The sequence below is a fragment of the Lutra lutra genome, chromosome 3, assembly GCF_902655055.1.
Source record: "Lutra lutra chromosome 3, mLutLut1.2, whole genome shotgun sequence".
Taxonomy (NCBI): domain Eukaryota; kingdom Metazoa; phylum Chordata; class Mammalia; order Carnivora; family Mustelidae; genus Lutra; species Lutra lutra.
The window spans coordinates 62,930,011-62,949,374 of NC_062280.1; the positions used below are offsets into that span (position 1 = coordinate 62,930,011).

At 33.0% G+C, this 19,364-nt stretch overlaps 2 protein-coding genes across 6 annotated transcripts in view; one reads left to right on the forward strand and one right to left on the reverse strand.

Annotated features, from left to right (window-relative positions):
• Window positions 1-19,364, reverse strand: part of LOC125095498 (sodium channel protein type 3 subunit alpha) — a 1,188,574-nt gene that overhangs the window by 240,242 nt on the left and 928,968 nt on the right. The gene's annotated exons all lie outside the window — the stretch shown is intronic.
• The window catches only part of SCN2A (sodium voltage-gated channel alpha subunit 2), a 132,603-nt gene that overhangs the window by 87,288 nt on the left and 25,951 nt on the right, over window positions 1-19,364 (forward strand). For all 5 annotated transcript variants that reach the window (XM_047721983.1, XM_047721985.1, XM_047721981.1 and 2 more), the window contains 3 exons: window positions 2,142-2,315; window positions 5,068-5,424; window positions 9,913-10,392. In XM_047721983.1, coding sequence (XP_047577939.1) covers window positions 2,142-2,315; window positions 5,068-5,424; window positions 9,913-10,392 — 1,011 coding nt within the window. The remainder of the gene's footprint in view (window positions 1-2,141; window positions 2,316-5,067; window positions 5,425-9,912; window positions 10,393-19,364) is intronic.

Here is a 19,364-nt window from a genome sequence, read left to right on the forward strand (position 1 = left end):
AAAGATTTTATGTACAATTTGATTTAGAATTAAATTTTACTAGAAAGATGCATATTAATTATAGAGGATATTGGTCTATGTTAACAAGATTGTGATGTGTTTCTCATCAGGTAGTTAGAATAGATTCTTAATGTTACGACCACATTTGTCAAATTATAAAATATGCCAAGTCAGAAAATTTTGAAACATCATTTATAAACACTGAAGATGGAATCTTTTGGGAGGAAATAATCATATAGAGATTATTATTTCTGTTTGGATTTCTCCTGTAAATTTAGGAATTTATAATGATAAATTTTTGCATACATTTTCACTTAAAAATTTGTATTAACATTCACTGGATATATGGTAGAGTGACAGAAAGGAAAGGAAAGTGATCTTAACTCAGGCAACAAAAATATATTGATACAATGTGAGTTGGGGGAAATTGGAGTCGGAGACAAACCTTGGGAGACTGGACTCTGAGAAAGAAACTGAAGGTTTACTGGAGCAGGGGGTAGAGGTGGTGAGCCTGGTGGTGGGTATTATGAAGAGCATGTATTGCATGGGGCACTGGGTGTGGTGCATAAACAATGAATTTTGGAACACTGAAAAAAATTAAATTTTATATATATATATATATGTATATATATATATATATATATGAGGCTTAGGTTCTCATGCACCTCCCGACTTGAGAAATGAAATTTACATGAGCTCCCTCTCTCTAGATTCCCATAAATTCAGTCCTAAGGCAGATACTATGTTTGTATTTTACAACTGGGGAAACTGTACCCAGAAGAAATTGACAGAGCAATGGGATGTCTGAACACTATACCAGAGACTCTGAAAGCTATTTCAGAGAATATCATAAACTGTAGTCAGAAATCATAGAACTATGGAGTAGGAAGTAATAATAACATTACCTAGTCCCAATTTTCACCTCTATGGGAACCACTTCAATATTATCTCTAAAAAACAAGCAAGGGATGGAAGAAAGCTTAATGAAGGTGGGTGTTAGGAAACAACTCAAATGGGCATAAGCAAAAATAAAGAGAATTTCATTACCTCAAGTAGCTAACACCCATTTGGACACAACTCCAGGTTTTAACCTGTACAGATTCCGTTTCTCGAGCAATGTCACTGGAAGTCATTTTCTGACCAGTATGTTTCCTTTGTCTCTGGCTGGGTATTCTATTGGTGGCAACAGCCCACCAACTTTTATCTTACCAGCATAGTTTCCTGAGCAGAAGGATTGTGCTTCCTAACTAGTTCCTTAACAAAGGTCTGAGAGTTGATGATTATTGGCCTGACTGGAGTTACATAACCATTTCTAAGCCAGTCTCTGGTTCTAGAATTAGAATGCCCTATTTGGCCAAACCAGAACCATTTCTTATCACTAGAGACAGAGTAAATGAGTAGAATTATAAAGAAAAAAAAAAATCAAGTCTGCCATTTCTAGATGAAGGGAGAGTAGATGCTGGAAAGACAAAAACAACAAATGAACAATTCAAAGTGGGACTTGTCTTATGTGTTAAGGAAGGCAAGATTTGCATTTGAGGTGAATCATGGAAGGGTAGAAAATGTATGGACAGGATATATACATTCTTTTCAAGTATATATGAAATATTCCCCAAGATAAGCTATATATGAGGTTATAAAACACGCCTCAATAAACTTAAAAAGATTGAAATCATACAAACTACTTTTCTGACAAAAATGGAATGAAATTAGAAATAATAAATTAGGAAAATTTACAAATATGTGGAAATTAAAAAAGCTTCTCCTAAATGACAGTGGGTTAAAGAAGAAATCACAAGAGTGACTAGAAATACTTCAAAATGAATGAAAATGAAAAATCATCAAATTGAAATTTATGAAGTGCAGTTGCCCACAATGTTTTAGCTGAAACTTTCATGAAAATAAAAATGACAATATTAATTTTATGGTCTTAATTCATATACTCCTCATAACTTAATAAAACTTAAATATAATAAACAGTTTAAATATTGATTTGAGTACACACCATTTGAGGTTACTGAATCTAAACCAATTTTTAAAATTTATAATTTAATTGTGGTTTATTGGGAGTAAATTAAATTGCTCAATAATTATTTATGATTTCAAGAGTGTTCACTTGTGTAATAACATTTCTTGTTTAGGTCTTCACTGGGATCTTCACAGCAGAAATGTTTCTCAAGATAATAGCCATGGATCCATATTATTACTTTCAAGAAGGCTGGAATATTTTTGACGGTTTAATTGTGAGCCTTAGTTTAATGGAACTTGGTTTGGCAAACGTGGAAGGATTGTCAGTTCTCCGATCATTTCGGCTGGTAAGTTAATTGAGAGTATCCATAATGCTTTTATAATTAATTTAATCAGATTTCTGTCTTACCTAGTAGGAACAAGAATTATAATTTTTTTCTATAGTTAAAATATTATTTGAGTATATTTAAAAACAAACCAGATTCCTTTACAACCAGCTGGTAATTTGTTCTTCATCATAGCTTTGACAGGTAAATGATGTTTATTCAAACGAACAACCAACAGTTCTGTCTTTAGTAATTGAATGGCAGGGCTAATAGGGAGGGAGAAAAAAGGATTCATATATAAATCCAAATACAATTAAACAACATATTATTCACCTTTCAGTTTTGTGGAGTTTGCTTAACTGTGCATAAGACTTGATTGAGACTTAAGATGAGCTCACCTTTCGCTCAGAGGCTCAGAATTATGGATTTGCCCACCTTGCCCCCATAGAAGTCAAGATTTGAGAATGGGTAGAGTATGCAAGGGAAGAAACTAGAGCGCCCCACACATTTGCTCCTTCTGCCAGGCAGGAAGTCACCAGATGTAGTCCTGAGAAGACTTGCTATATTATGTTTTGTTAATTTTAGAGAAAGAGTCCTTTATTTGATCTTTATATTCATCAGTTCATGAATCTTTTAAAATTAAGAGACAAAATATCACTTGACACATTTCCATTTAAAGTGCGATATGTTTTATCTTGTTGTTACTTTGAGTTGGCTCTTTTTGTGATTTATTTTCTATTAACAGGGGTTGTAGATAGTTACTAAAGACAGGTTCCTATCAGTAATGTATTAATGGTGATTAGATTCAAGACTTTGCTCTGAAGTCTATTTAGAATTTCCTGTACCACCTTCGAAGATGAAATTTCAGTTGAGATCCTTAGAGCTATGGTTTCCTTCCCTAGTTGTCATGGATAGCTGTGAATCTAATTTGAAGCTAGAAGGATGCAGAAAACAGAGCAAAAATTAGAAGTGATTATATAACAAATAATATGGGCAACTACTTAAAAATATTTAGTAAATCTTTGGATAATGTGATGCAGTTTGGGGGAATAGGAAACATATTATCATTAGTGTTTTGCTTAGTGTGTAGCTCTTTTGGATTAATTATTCTCTGGAAATAAAGTAAGCATTTTGGTACTTATATATCCACTCCTTTGGGTAACTTAGATGCCATTAAATAATGCACTACTCTTGGCCTGACATTTACTGAAGCATCAGAAATAAAGATGCTGCTGCAGTTGAACTGTAAATGGTACCTTAGAGGACTCCATGAGCTCATACAACTGACATGTGAAGTAGTGGTGGCAAGCCATTTACATACTATAATGAATTGATTAAGTCACTGAAGACATAAGAGTTGACAAAATACAGCTTTTTACTTAAGTCCAAATATTTCTTATTCGAATACAGTAAGTCCTAGTAGTCTCCTCACCCTTATCCATGGGAATATGTTTTAAGACCCCTAGTGGATGCCTAAAACTGTGGATAGTACCGAACCCTGTATATACTGTTTTTTTCCTATACATACACACCTGTGATAAAATTTAATTTATGAATTAGGCACGGTAAGAGATTAACAATAATAAGTAATCCATAGTAGGAGTAGTAGAAAGTTAACTATAGGGTTAGACTGTGTAGAGTTTAATTTATGGAAAGACCAATTATACATAATAAAATTGGATTTTTTGTAGGCAGTTCGGAGCTACAGATGGCTTTTTATTAGGAAGCTAACAATGAGCAATTGGAAAATGGACACTGGATTTAAAGAGAAAGAAATTCAACATATCCCATATAATCTGTTAACTTACAGAAATAAGACAAATCTGACAAATAGAATAATTACAATAATATACTCTTAATAAAAGTTATCTGAATGTGGTGTCTTTCTCAAAATATCTTATTGTATTGTACTCACCCTTCTTCTAGTGATGACTTGAGATGATAAAATGCGTATGTGTTGAGATGAAGTGATGTACGCGACATAGGCATTGTGACATAGTGTTAGGCCACTATTAAGAAGGAGGAAGGAGCATCATTTGCTTCCAGACCGCGGTCGACCATGGTTCACAGAAAATGAAAATGCAAACAAGGACAGGTGGACTATGGAGTAATAAATCTCCTTTAAAATACAGTTTGATGTTACAGCAAACTTATAATATAGCAAGATTAAAGCAATCTAAAGATTTAAGGAAATTAGTTGTTTTTTTTCTCTTGCACCTTACATAATTTGTGTTAATTTTATCTGTACTTATGTGTCTCAAGTACACTAAAAAAATGTATCCACTTTGAGATTTTTTTTCCATTTTATTTTATTTCTTTTCAGTGTTCCAGCATTCATTGTTTATGTACCGCACCCAGTGCCCCATGCAATACGTGTCCTCCTTAATACCCAAGTAATGACAGCCCCTACTTCTGTGAAACAGTCTCTGCCAATTAATCATCATTAATCTTAGCTATGTCAGGTCCCTGTGGAAAACAAAACAAAAAAATCTTATATATGCTTATGTAGGATTCTGGAAGTTTTGGTGTATCTTATCATTAAAATGCCAATAAAAACTGTATAATATATTTGTATTACTTATAAAATAGACTATTTTAGAATGAAAAATACCCATGGTATTAAATAACTGATACATTTGCTAGGTAAAATTTGACATGCAAATAAGCCATCACCCTATAATTGAGACAATTATGCCATAGATTTTCCTTGTAAATAAATTTATAGATCCTTTAGAAGGCAGGGCGGTAATAGCCTTCTCACTTTTGTTTCCAGCTCCGAGTGTTCAAATTGGCAAAATCATGGCCTACCCTGAATATGCTGATAAAGATCATTGGCAACTCAGTGGGGGCTCTGGGTAACCTCACTTTGGTGTTGGCCATCATCGTCTTCATTTTTGCCGTGGTCGGCATGCAGCTCTTTGGTAAGAGCTACAAAGAATGTGTCTGCAAGATCTCCAATGATTGTGAACTCCCACGCTGGCACATGCATGACTTCTTCCACTCCTTCCTGATTGTGTTCCGCGTGTTGTGTGGAGAGTGGATCGAAACCATGTGGGACTGTATGGAGGTTGCTGGCCAAACCATGTGCCTTACTGTCTTCATGATGGTCATGGTTATTGGAAACCTGGTGGTATGTAGTAAAAATATTTTCCTTATTTTTAGTAAAAGAAATGTAACCATTAAAGGTATGTTCAAGTGAGGAATGTTTTATATGATTTTGGATTTTTAAAAACAATGCTCAATTATTCATTATTGCAGGAGCCAGGTAGAGTTTGGACTATTGAGACCCACATTAACTTTTTAAAAAATATTTATTCATTGTTTATTTTTTATTTTTTCCAGTTTTACATGATTGACATATAACAGATACCATATAGCATAACTGTTAAAATACCATTTGAACCAGAGTTCATACCTATATTTCTTACTATTCCATGGAGAGAGCCATGTTTAGCTTTTATCTTTTAGTTCTTGTGTTAAAGCATGGATGTGGTACTAAGAATAATCACTCACTTTTTTAAAGTATCAACAATTGTATCACTTAAAGATGTTTTCATATTTTGGTGTCCTACAAATTGGAGTTTAAAAAAATTAATGATCACCTCAAATGCATTAAAAGGGCATGCATTATTTGGTGCCTAAAAACTACAGTATCAGCAAATAACACTGACTCAAGAATCACATATTATCATGTCTGTGTCAAATGAACCATTCCCAGTACATCTTTAGAGAGTCCTGGAGGCATGGAAAAGGTGATAAGAAGATAGATATACACCATGGTATGACTTATACTCAAACAGGAGTAAAGATGGAAATATCTAATACACGTCAAAAATATAAAAACAAAGTGCTATATGTCAAGTTCACAAAGTGGAGACATTGCTTTAGACAGGCTTTGTCAAGGGGTTTGAACCCAAATTATCTTTAATTAAGATGTAAGATTTAGCTTGGTAGGAAGAAAAGTAGACTGTCTCAAACCAAGCAGTAGTAGACCCAGTGGATGGGGAAGAGAAGACAATAGACTCAGTGATGAGGATCAGGTTCTTATACTTCACATATGAATTATTCTGGGTTGCTTGATTAAGTTCCAATCCAGTGGACTAGAGCAAGGATTGACATAACCATATTTTTTAAATGTATAATTTATAAATTTAATTTCATTTCACATAAAAGTAATATCCAATTCCCTCAAAGGAAGAAAAAAGGGAGAGGAAAAAAGGCAAGAGGTTATCATTTATTTCTATTCATTTGCAGATTTCCACCTCCTCAATATTAGCTTAGATAATGCAGACCTATTTTGAAGTAACAAGAAACATGAACATGATGCAATCCAGAAACAAGAATTGTGACTTAAAACAACAAATATTTATTATCTCTAGTTTCTGTGGGTTATAAATTTGGGAGTAGCTTAGCTGGGTGGTTCCAGCTTGGGGTCTGTCATAAGGTTATTGTCAAGATGTTGGCTAGACTCCCAGTTATCTTGACAGGAGCTGGAAGATCAGCTTCCAAGAAGCATCCCTCTCATAGCTTTTGACAGGAAGTCCCAGTTACCTGTTGTCTTTTGGCACAAGGCCTCAGTGCCTCTCCATGTGGACCTCTCCATAGGACTGATGACTGTCTCCAGGACATGCAGCTGGCTTCTCCCAGAGCAGATGACATGCAAGAGAAGGCAAGGAGAAGATTTGTGTTCTAATCTTGAGGTCCTACACTGTCTCTTCTGCCACATTGTATTCATCAGCGCTAGTGACTAAGAAAAACTCACACTTAAGAAGGAATTAGGCTTTAACTTTTGAATGGAGGAGTAATAAATAATTTGTAGATGTATTTTATAGCCACAATCCCTAATGCAATTTTTTTTTCAAAGAAGTACAGGATTGCATAGAACAGGAAGAGAGAGTCCTGGGCTTACAAAGAATAGAAACAAAAAGTCATAGGCTTATATTATAGATTTGGTTTGATTTCATATATGTATTTGGCATATATTGGAAGAAAAGAAGAAAAGGCAAAGAACAGAATCCTTTATGACAACAATGAATGAACAGATCAAACTGCAGCAGGGAATCCATAGTAGGAGTAGTAGAAAGTTAACTATAGGGTTAGACTGTGTAGAGTTTAATTTATGGAAAGACCAATTATACATAATAAAATTGGATTTTTTGTAGGCAGTTCGGAGCTACAGATGGCTTTTTATTAGGAAGCTAACAATGAGCAATTGGAAAATGGACACTGGATTTAAAGAGAAAGAAATTCAACATATCCCATATAATCTGTTAACTTACAGAAATAAGACAAATCTGACATGTAATTGTAAAGAAGATTCAGATTGAAAGGAGAATTTCAGAAGCATCTATACCTATGGATTGCATTTAATATAAATTTGGATTACTGTAGGGGTATCTGTGTGGCTCAGTCTGTTAAGTGTCTGCCTTCAGCTCAGGTCATGATCCCAGGCCCCACGCCAGGCTCCCTGCTTAGCGGGGGAGTCAGCTACTGCCTCTCTTTCTGCCTATACCCCTTCTCATGTGTACTCTCTCTCTCTCTCAGATAGGTAGATAGATAGATAGATAGACAAATAGATAGATAATACTCTCTCTCTCTCTCTCTCTCTCAGGTAGATAGATAGACAGATAGATAGATAAAATCTTTTTTAAAAATTTGGATTACTATAAATGATTAAAGAGAAATAGTCTGTAAAATAATCATTCCCATCTACATGCATACATTGAAACTCTGTATTTTAAGGAGAAAATTAAAGACTCTCCTTTCTTTTTTGACTATCAACTAAAAACATTCCCCCTTTCATGAGATCCTGGATATATATCAGAGTAGCTAAAGTAGTGATAATGTGTCATTTTTACCACCAGTAAGGAAATGTGTTCATATTACATTTGATTAAACAAGATGGAATGAACTTCACGCAATGCCTCCTATAATTTTTCTTTTTCATACTCACTGAAGAGAGGAAGGTCCTCCCCAAAGGCAAGCTGACATAACCCCTTTGAACTCACATAAACTTCTTATGGTGCTCCACCACAAGAAGTGTCAGAGATCACTGCCATGACTGGTCCACAGACAAGACAGAGGCGGGGCCAAAGACTGGCACGCACACATTCTAGCAAGAAAGGGCAGCAGGCCATACACCTAGATCAGTAAATGACACAGTTACAAATAGAGTACTTTCCTCCATGCTTTGAAGAGAAAATATAAGTTGGATCTCACTCTGGCAGGGTCGATTGATACATATCAAGAAAAATTTCTTAATAGACAAAGATAGTTCATTAATAAACCTTCAGAAATAAAATCTAGGAAATAATGCCACCAAAATTCATTTTCACTATGGATAAACACCAAAATGTAGCATTTAACTTTTTTCTTTCATCTATTTTTCATCCAAATAACAAATTCAAAGGCAAATAACAATAAAATATAATTTTATTGGTGAAGGAGTAGGCCTTCATATGAATACCAGCAACCATGGTATAGTAATTGAGAAATGTCAAAATAGACTTACAGATTATGTGAATCCCTTAGTGGATCTTACACATTTTTACATTTCCTATTACCATTGGTAGATTAACTTGTAACTGGTTAAACAAAGGAGCTATAGGCCTTATTAGCTTATTGGAAAGATAGGAATGTAGCAAGAATGCAGCATCCTTCTCATTGGAGTTTTAAAGTTTTTTCTAGGATTCTTCTTTATTATTTTTACATTTTGTCTTTGGTTTACTTTACTACTAAATCCTTCTGTTATTCTATATACTTCAATAATCACAAACTCATAAAATTATCAATCAAATCCTGAAAAAAATTATACAGCTTGATCTTGTACCCATATGAGTACCTGATTCATTAGTAAATTACATCTTTTGAGTACATATGGAGTGGGTTTATAGTCACTAATCTTCACTCACTCCTACCAGTGGGGCCTATTTTTGAAGACTCAAGTTACAGACTAATTAGTGATTTTTGTCCATGGCAATATCTTGATTCCACAATCTTTTAAGTCAATATTAACATGATGGTTATTGTATAAAAACCATTTTTATAGTATGTCCAGCTATTGTAGAGATCTAGTGGCCATGATTTTCTGAACCAAAAACTGTGACTTTTGATCTAGCAATAGGTATATTTTTTCCTAATTTGGTAAGTTATCTAGTGCAAAAATTGGTACAAATACATGAAAACAAAATCATGTTTAAATGTATTAGAATTATCATTTTAGGAATAAAGTTATGATAAATTATCAGTGTCCTGGAAAATCCAGTTTACATGGGAAAATACTTAGCATCCTAAATAAAACTTTTTTTTTCTTTGTTCACTGTTACAGTTAACTAGATAACTAAGATTTCTCTTTTGGAATTGAACTTAATTTAGAAGTTTCACATAATAATGGTTTCAGTAATTTTGTAATGACTAAAAATGAAATACTCTTAATAGTATCACTTGATATTGGACAGGTATTTATTTCATTCACCTTTTTTTCAGGATAGTTTATCACAAACTAAAAGAAATACCTATTAGTAAAAAATGTGGTGTAAGAGCAATTTTGGAAAACTTATACTTAAGAGCAACTGAAACAATACAATGTTTTCATCACCTATTTTCCTATCATGCTTAGGTTCTGAACCTCTTCCTGGCCTTGCTCTTGAGTTCGTTCAGTTCTGACAACCTTGCTGCCACTGATGATGATAATGAAATGAACAATCTTCAGATTGCTGTGGGAAGGATGCAGAAAGGAATTGATTATGTTAAAAGAAAACTACGTGAATTTATTCAGAAAGCCTTTGTAAGAAAGCAGAAAGCCCTAGATGAAATAAAACCACTCGAAGATCTAAATAACAAAAAAGACAGCTGTATTTCCAACCATACCACTATAGAAATAGGCAAAGATCTCAATTATCTCAAAGATGGAAATGGAACAACCAGTGGCATAGGCAGCAGTGTGGAAAAATATGTTGTGGATGAAAGTGATTACATGTCATTCATAAACAACCCCAGCCTCACTGTGACTGTGCCGATTGCTGTCGGAGAGTCTGACTTCGAAAACTTAAATACTGAAGAGTTTAGCAGCGAGTCAGATATGGAAGAAAGCAAAGAGGTAGGAATTTTTAAGTAAGATATTTTGACATAATGTATGCTTTAAACCAGGAGTCCACTTTAAAGTTATGTTTTATCTCTATAAGAAAATAGGATATTGATACACTTTCTATGGCAAAATTGGTGATAGATAAATTGATGAAAGATTAAAATAAAGCCAGACAAATGATATTCTGACTCGTTTTTAAAAATATTTGCCATCTCGAATTATTGATAATATTAATATTCAGATTAATGTGAATTTCTCTAATTATTTGAAAATCATTTGAGATTTGTGAAAATGCTTCAGTTTGTTCACTTTCTTGTGATTCTTCCACAATGGTAGTTTTTTGTATGTACTAGATAAATACTTGGTGAGAAGGCAGTTCCAATTCTCACTTGGCTTTTATGAAATACTTCCTAAAATGTGATCTTACGTAGTTTGCATAGGAATTTTTATTCACAGAAAATGATTGGGATCTTGGCTTGATATTTACATATAGTTTCATGTTTCTGAAGTAAGTAATTTTTTTTAAGGAAATGAAGGTAGTAATGAATCATGCCGAAAATGTTTAACTCTGCTGAGCCTAGTGCATGCTGTCTACACAAACAAGAAGTCATGGTATGTTAAAGAATGTAAAATTCTGAGTTTATCAACTACAGTACCAGTCTTGGCTGTTTAAAGTAGTCTTTGATTTACTAGAAAAGTATGAGTACCAGAGTATGCTTTTAGTTTGTCTCTAGGTTAATAAGCACAGAGTGGGGATAAAAAGAAGAAAGAATTTAAGCCCTTAATGTTTAATTGTTTAACTTTACAAAAATGAAAACAGAATTCCCAGTGATTAAAGCTTGCATAAGCAAATAAAAATAAAAGCCAAAAACAAAGATTCATCTTTTCTTATCATTTGAGTTGATTGACAGGAAGAGAAAGTCCTCCAATACTATTTTCATTCTAAGAAAGATAGATGACTGGAGAGCTTGAGACAATGAAGGATAAAATTTAAGTAGTGTAACAGTCACAAAAATTGGACATTAGTTAATAAAATTATGAACTAAAATATATTTCTATGAAGGAAACCTTAGCTGTTTGTCAGTATTCCCATGTTAATAACCTAAAATTACTGAAGAATATGTTATTTTTCATTCTTTCTTATTTTAAGATAAGTATTGCTAATTCTGTGATTAAGTAGATATTAAATGTGAAATCCAGAGAAAGTTTATTTATTTTTTAAGATTTTACTTATTTATTTGAAAGAGAGTGAGTGAGAGAGAACATGAGCAGGGGGAGAGGGAGAAGCAGACTCCCTGCTGAGCAGAGAGCCTGCCCATATGGGACCCTATCCCAGGACCCTGCACTCATGACCTGAGCCAAAGGCAGTCGCTTAACCAACTGAGCCACTCAGGCACCCCAGAGAAAGTTTAAATAGAGGTACTAAAATTAACAGGTAAATAACAAGGCCATAGTTACTAGTTTCACAAAATAAATGATGTGATTCCAGGGGAAAATTATAAAACGTTATAGCCTGAGGCAACGAATTGCTGTAACTAGTTGAACTCAAATCTTTACTAATAAGGCCATTATTTTTAAATTTAATAATATCTTAATATATGGTTAAACAGAATTTTGGATAAGCATAGTTTGTTGGGCTCTGCTGAAGAAGAGGATCGGTCCTAATTGTTCCTACTGTATTATTACGAGAAATTGAAGCCAGCCTTTAGAAAAGAGAATTGGGTCATTAAATTTTACTATATATTCCCCTTCTCATTATCTTGACATTATACCAAATAGTAAATATTTCCTTTACCAAAAAGGAAGTCAATTTTCTTTTTTTTTTTTCAATTTTTCTATTTATGTATGTTTAATTTTATAAACTAAGAAAAAATTATGAAGAATCAAATGTTAAGGCCCTCAGTTAGTTTAAACTTTTGACTTAGTTTGAGTATCTTTCGTGGTGTAGTTAACTTGACATCCAGTCTTTTTAATTTTCAAAAACTTTAAAGCCTTAGGCTTCTCCAAAACTGCATATATATTTACCTCACCTCAAAACATTATGTTTGACACAGAAGGAATGTCCAGTCAGGTGGGGCTTATAGTAGGAAAGTTCAGACTCTCTCTTTCTGTTACCATTAAGTTTTTTAATTGTTTTGTTTCAGTTAAGTACGACAAAATAATATATGTGAAGTCGTTACTTTGGAATTGGAGGCAGAGAACTGAGCTGCCTGTTGGAAATAGAATTATTTTATTGCTTTGGCTGTGGAATCCTTTCGATTCATTCCCACCATAGAGATTGTTACCTGGTTGTTAAAATTTATTATTTGCAGAAATTTTCAAGTATGTCTTTATATCAAACTTCCTAAATATAAACTCATAAACCAATAAGAGATTATGGCACTAGTCTAGAAAAAGAAATGTGCAGGTTTTAATCATCCTGTATCTTACCTAGTAGCTCTATACTAGAAAACAAAAGAGATTTGAGAGAATTATCCAAGAATTCAAAATATTCCTACCTGAAATATCAGTTTATAGTGTTCTGTCTTCTAGTTATTTTTGTCTGTTCATTTATTTAACTGGTGGGATGGGGTTGTGCTGTAAAATATCACATGTAGAATAGTAAGAAATGGTATATAGCTTATTTATATTCTTTTCTAATTTTTTTTAATTAAAGGAAAAAATGGGGCACTTAAAACATTTTAGAATGCCTAAAATTTCCTTTTTATAGAACAGACTAATCAGGTGGACTCGGAGGCTGTTTGGGTGTTTAAACTGAATCCTCTATGTCTTTGACAAAGTTGTGTGATTCTTTGATACTTTCTGTAAGTTCTCTAGAGTTTATCATGTTGCACTCATGTATGCTTTAACATTATTTGACTATATTTAATGTAATTCCTTTCATAGTTTGTGATTTTGAATGATTGATTTCTCTTTTAGAGTTTTAATGTTGAAGCCATGCTTAAATGATTTTTTTCAAAGTGAAATTTACTAGTACAATATGGTAACCTTCACTGCTTACCGTTCTTACTTCTCACAGGAGTAAAATCAAGCTGGAGCCATCAAGAGTGCAGCTCTGGTGTTTTTTAACCAGCCAGAGGCTCGGGCCACCACTTTTACCCAGGTTACCCAAGCAAGTGGTACATATATAAATATAATCAGTTTCTAAATGAATTTTGACTGGCCTGCATGCTACTCAGCTACATTCCTTGCCCATCCATTGGCAGTAAAATAAAAATATGCACAGCTGCTCTTATGCTGAGTCATATAAAGCATGGTCAGGCAAGTCTGGCAACCCTAACTTTTTAAAACAATGATTTAGTTGCTAATCTTCTTACATAGATTTTTAATAGAAATTATATTCACTGAAAAATAAAAGTGCATGCCTTTATGGATTATTTAATTTCCATCTAATGCTACAGAGATTTGAACATGCTAAGGGCTTAGAGGAGAAATGTAGGTGCTCTTTAAAAACTTGCAGAAAAGCTTTCTCTGCCCTGTTTTTTTGTTTTGTTTTGTTTTTCTTTTTCTTTTTTAATATAGCCCCAATGGGTGTACTTTGTTGGTAATTTTTGTTCAGTGTCATATTAAGTTTTTCTGAAGGGCAATATGCAAACCAAAGCAATTCCTTATTCATCTGCAAACTGTCTAAAGGGTATTTTAATGTGGTAATAATGTAAATGAATTGGAATGTTTACATTTTGGCTGCTAGCAGCATAGGTACAATTTTTGTCTGCTTCATTACAGAGAAAATGGCATTGCTTTTTTTCAGCAATTGACCAAAAGTATTTTACATTTAGAATATGATTCTCTTGGAAATTCTGTTGATATTTACCCCTAAAACTCCTAAGACTGAAAGAAAAGGGGAAAAAATGCCTTTTGTACACCAAAAAAATAAGATTATGGTCTTTTAGGTAGTATGTTCATTCTGAAAATAGATCTGGAATCCACCTTCTTTTCTCAGTTGTTCCTCTGTCCTTTGTTTTTACTTGTTTCATCCAGACCTGCTGGGAAATTTCTACCAAAGAACGTTATGTAAATATATCGTGCACTACAGATTCCTATATAGACAGAGAATCCTTGTGCGCTCCTTTAGTGTTTTTAAATGAAGGGACCTCCCTTGTCATGACCATGGCAATGAGGGTAACACAGTTTGGAGTCCATTTGCTGGACCTTTGCATTTCCTAATGTTGAAATCATAGTTTTGTACTCAAATATGTTAACCAAATTACTCAATGCGATTTAATTATTTTCTTAAGAAATGTTAATTAAAACAGGAGAAACTGAGTTTAGGGCATTCAAGAAATCTTTGAACTACTTTTAGAATAATTCTGAAAGCCAAAAACTGTTCTAAAGTTAAAAGTTTATTTTAAAAATAGATATGGCTTATTGTAAGCCCAGACTAATTATGACAAAAGGTCTAGAGACAGGCATATGAAGAATATAGTCTTTGAATATCTGAATATATGATTATTTGGGTATATGTTATGTTTGAGGAATCACCAGTATGCCCAAAGGAGAGTTCCAGAATAAAACTAGTTTAAAAAAAAAAAAAAGGAAATATTAAATACTTTTCTCTTAGGTGCAGTTTCCTCTTCTGCCATTAAAACTATAGAACAACCCTAATATAAGCATATTTGGCTCTCTGGAAAGGAGCAATGATTATGTCATTTTCATAGTATTCTTTTATACTTTGGGACAAAATATTCAGTCTCTGGCACTCTAAGACTTCTGAATGATGATGCCTTGTATATTGGAAGAGTGACATCTAATGAGACCTAAGATATATAATTATTCACAATGAAACACAGATATATATATACAGAGGGACTAGAGAGAAATTTCTTTTTCCTAGAATGTATTAATTCTTCAGAAAAGTGTGGGATTTGACTCCTTAAGATAATAGCTTTTTTCCCCCAGTTTCTTGGAAAAAGGGAAGGTTCGTTTCCTTATTTTCTGAGTATCCCATATTCCAAGTTTTGTATATACAGGTATACCAAGAAAGTGATTATCAGATGTATTATCTACCAGTTTATTTAGGAGATTTAGTTGGAGTACATATTGTGAAACACAAACTAAGCCCAAACTGGTTTAAATTGACCTCATTTATTCTTAACTCTTACATTATTACAGTTTTCAATTTCCTCCCTCAGGAAACATTGTCTGTATATAAAAGTGTATACTAAATTCCAACACAAGTGGTAGAGGAGGGAAAAAGATGTGAGCGAATGTTTTTTTGAGAAGGATTCAATAAGAACCCATTATGATTTTATCCTGGGAAATGTTTAGTCCTCAGGGGACAGTTTTCCAGTATCATAGTGATTAAGGAAGAAAAAGACTCTTAATATCCTTCATGTAGGAACAAAATGAACTAAACATGTGTCTTTGGGGCACTATCTATCTGCTGAGGGGTAGACCAACATGATATAAGGGTTACTGTTGCTGGACCAAGAAGGATACTTCAAATACAATGTATGGTTTGAAAGTTGTGTAATGTATCCATTATAAAGACAGAAATGGTTTCTGGGTAATGTAGTATAATGATAATGATACTTTTTGTCACATATTTGGTTTTGCCATCTTCCTCATCAAGATCCTAACACCAACAATCCCTTTCTGGTATTAATGTGCCACTTTGCTCTTAGTTTATCCCAAAGCAAGCAAGATTATAACTTTCATTGTTCTAGTGTAAAGATTTTTCATGGAAAATAACCCAGAGCTCCTCAAATATAAATCTGAAATAGGATCCATGTGGAACAAAGGACTGCCATTCTTGTGGGTCAAACTCTTCAGATATGAACTATTTGATTTACTTTATATTTGAAGTTTTCGTTCTTTAAACCCAATTCCTTTATTGAATCAGAGTAAAATACATCTCTTTTCTAAATTATATGCAATCTTTATAATATTATGTACAATCTTATAAATAATTATATTTCCTTAAAAATGTATTTCAATTTTTAATGAGAAACAAATGTGCCTATGAAAAAAAATGGCCAAGTTATGTTTTCTCTCATTTTTTCTGCTGTGATTGTTTTTAAAAATACTTTTACTTTCTGAAAGAAAGACTATAGTTTGGCATGTTGATGTCTAATCATAATATATGAATAATAGGAAAAGTAAAAGAGATAGAATGTTTAAAAATACAAAATGAAATATTATGTGCCTTAATATTTATTTATTAGATCATTTAGCAAAATACAATTCTGTCTGGCTTAACTCCTTTAATAATCCCTCAGATTTTCAATAGGTAGAGCCCTGTAGTATGAGATTTTCATTAAAACAAATGTTCAAGTAATATTTCCACCTGAAAGTAAATTATTGCCAATGCTATTCATAGCAAGTAGCAATTGGCTATTCCTGTTTGATCTTTTTACTATCCTGATATTAGAATACATCATATTTTATTAAAATTTAACTAGGCAAGAGCACTCTAACAATATCATGTAGTTCATTTATTTCCTAATAAATAAGCACAAAAAATAAAAAGGGAACCTAAACATCTAACTTTTACCAAAGGGAAATATAAAACTTGCCAAATGTAGAACTTAAAAGTATAAAACTGGTTCTATTTCTAGGCAATTCATATTTTGGTCTCTTACTCATGTGGCATTTTACAGTGGATGTTGCCGAGTTTGTAGGATTTGCAAGCAACTTTTATTTGAAAATTCTTCAAGTACCTGAGTTCTAAAAGTTCCGTATAATGATGTATATTTGACAGTTCTATTTGGTGAATTTCTACCATAGTTAAGATTTATTATAATTATGACCATATCTGAAGCTGGAGTTTTATAGTCTTAATTTTATTCCTTTGATTTTTATGGATTCTTTACACATTTTAACTTTTAGTCAACATATTTTATATTATGATATTTGCTTAAGAAAGTCACTGGATTGATGTTATCAAGATTTTATAAATCACTTTCTTGCCTACCTTTCAGTATTATTGTTCAAACTTTTTGTTCATTTAATATTCCAATGAATATTTAGTTCTATTCTACATTAATACATATAAGAATATGAATATAAATTGAACTAATACTAAGTTCATTGTTACAAAACATGGGAATCCATAATATCACGAGCGCTATCTTGAACTTACAACATTTAACCACACATCACATCTACTAAATATTTTATACTGATAGAGATTGGTTTTACTTGAATCATGAGAAATTTTTCTAGGAAATTCTGGTAAAATAGAAGATCTAAAGTCCAGCTACTGACTCATTATAACTTATGACAAGATATTTAAAGCCACATTTCCTTCTCTAAATAGATACCAGATTGGTTGCTGTTCCATATCAGAGGGAAGGTGGAGAAGGAGAAGATTGCCTCTCCTTAAAAAGATTGCATTTGCCAGTGGGATTGCAGATGTACCTATAAAGAGTGAAAAGAAAGAAAACACTGTCAGAATGATTCGGTATAAGTTTATGAACTCCAGAGTTCAACTGCAGTTTTCTTTGTAGACTCGTATTAGGTCTGAATAATTGAGAGCTTGATGTTCAGGCAGCACTCCTTATTCTAAAAGTTATTTGGCCATTATTTATACAATTCAGAATCTTAAAGGATTGGTATTATTCTGCACCTAAGGATTTGTGTTATTCTGCACCTTAAATGTAAAAGCATTCGATAGGAGGTGTCGGAAGTAGTTACTGGAAGAATAAAAAACTCCATGCACAGGTCATTTATTCATTTATTCAACAAATGCCTATTAAACACAAACATTGGTGATAGGTACTAGGGACACAGAGATGGCAAAAGTAGTATCTTTGTTTCAGAAGATTAAGTCTTGTGCTATATGTCTTCTAGAGACCCAACAGTTTCATGTTGCTCTTATAAAAAAGCAGTAACCTGACCTTTAAATACACAAATATTTGGCTTCAGTAAAAAGGCATTACTTCTATATTAGTATTAAGGAGCTGCACTAAATGAAAGGTGTGATAGTTAACGTTACTGGGATCCTCTGGATCATTTCAAACCAAGATTCACTGGAATTTGTTATCTGATGACTTCTCCCAGTCACTGTCAAGAGCTAACCTTCATTTTGTTATAGAGAAGTCTATTATTCATTCATTCATTTTTTAAACGATATTTATTGAGTAACTGTGACCTACCCAGCACTAACGTTGGCTGGAATACAGTCCTTCATGAATGCTAGCCTGAGCATATGGAGTACTCAGAATATGGATCCTCATTTTTACCTTGGGTTCACCCCCAGGCTTTCCCTCAATCTGTATTTACAGTGTTATCCTTTTTTTCTTAAAAGGAACATTTTCTGTCTCTTTTTGTGGGCTGTTTGCAGTTAGATTAGGTATGACAAAGCTTCAATTCTTCTGATTACCATGTTTCAACAACCTGCAAGTGAAAAAATCAGTATCATCAGCTCCCTAATATATAACAATTTCATGTGGGTCAGATGGATTGGAATGAGAGGATAATTTGGTCATATCTTAGTCAACTACATGTATGTAAACACAGCTATAGTTTCAAAGAGTCTAACCAAAAGACAAAGGATAGAAAATTAGAAGTCTAAAAAATTAAAATATGTGAAATAAACTGTCCCACTTTGACATTTCATCTTAAAACAAAATATATTCAAATTATAAGGACAGAGATATCATGATTATCTACCTAGTATTGTAAATACACCTGGTGAGCAGGAGAAGAATTCAACAAACTTCAAGCATTTTATAATATATAATCCTTGATTTAACTGTTTCAGCCAAATTAAAGAAAATGCCCTGAAACTGGCTCTATGAAGAGAGGCATATCCAATATTTATGCTTCTATCACTATATTTTTAAATTAAACAAGACAAAAGCATTTCAATTTCATCTTTATCATATATAAATAGTTTCACTTCATCAGCATCACTATGCCAAGAAAATATTGTAAATAAGGAAAATGATTTTCATAAAATAAAGGAACCATGTTTCCAGAGCAGATCCATATAACCCTTAGCTCAAATATGAGTAGAGTGTTTCTAGTACCAACTATAATAT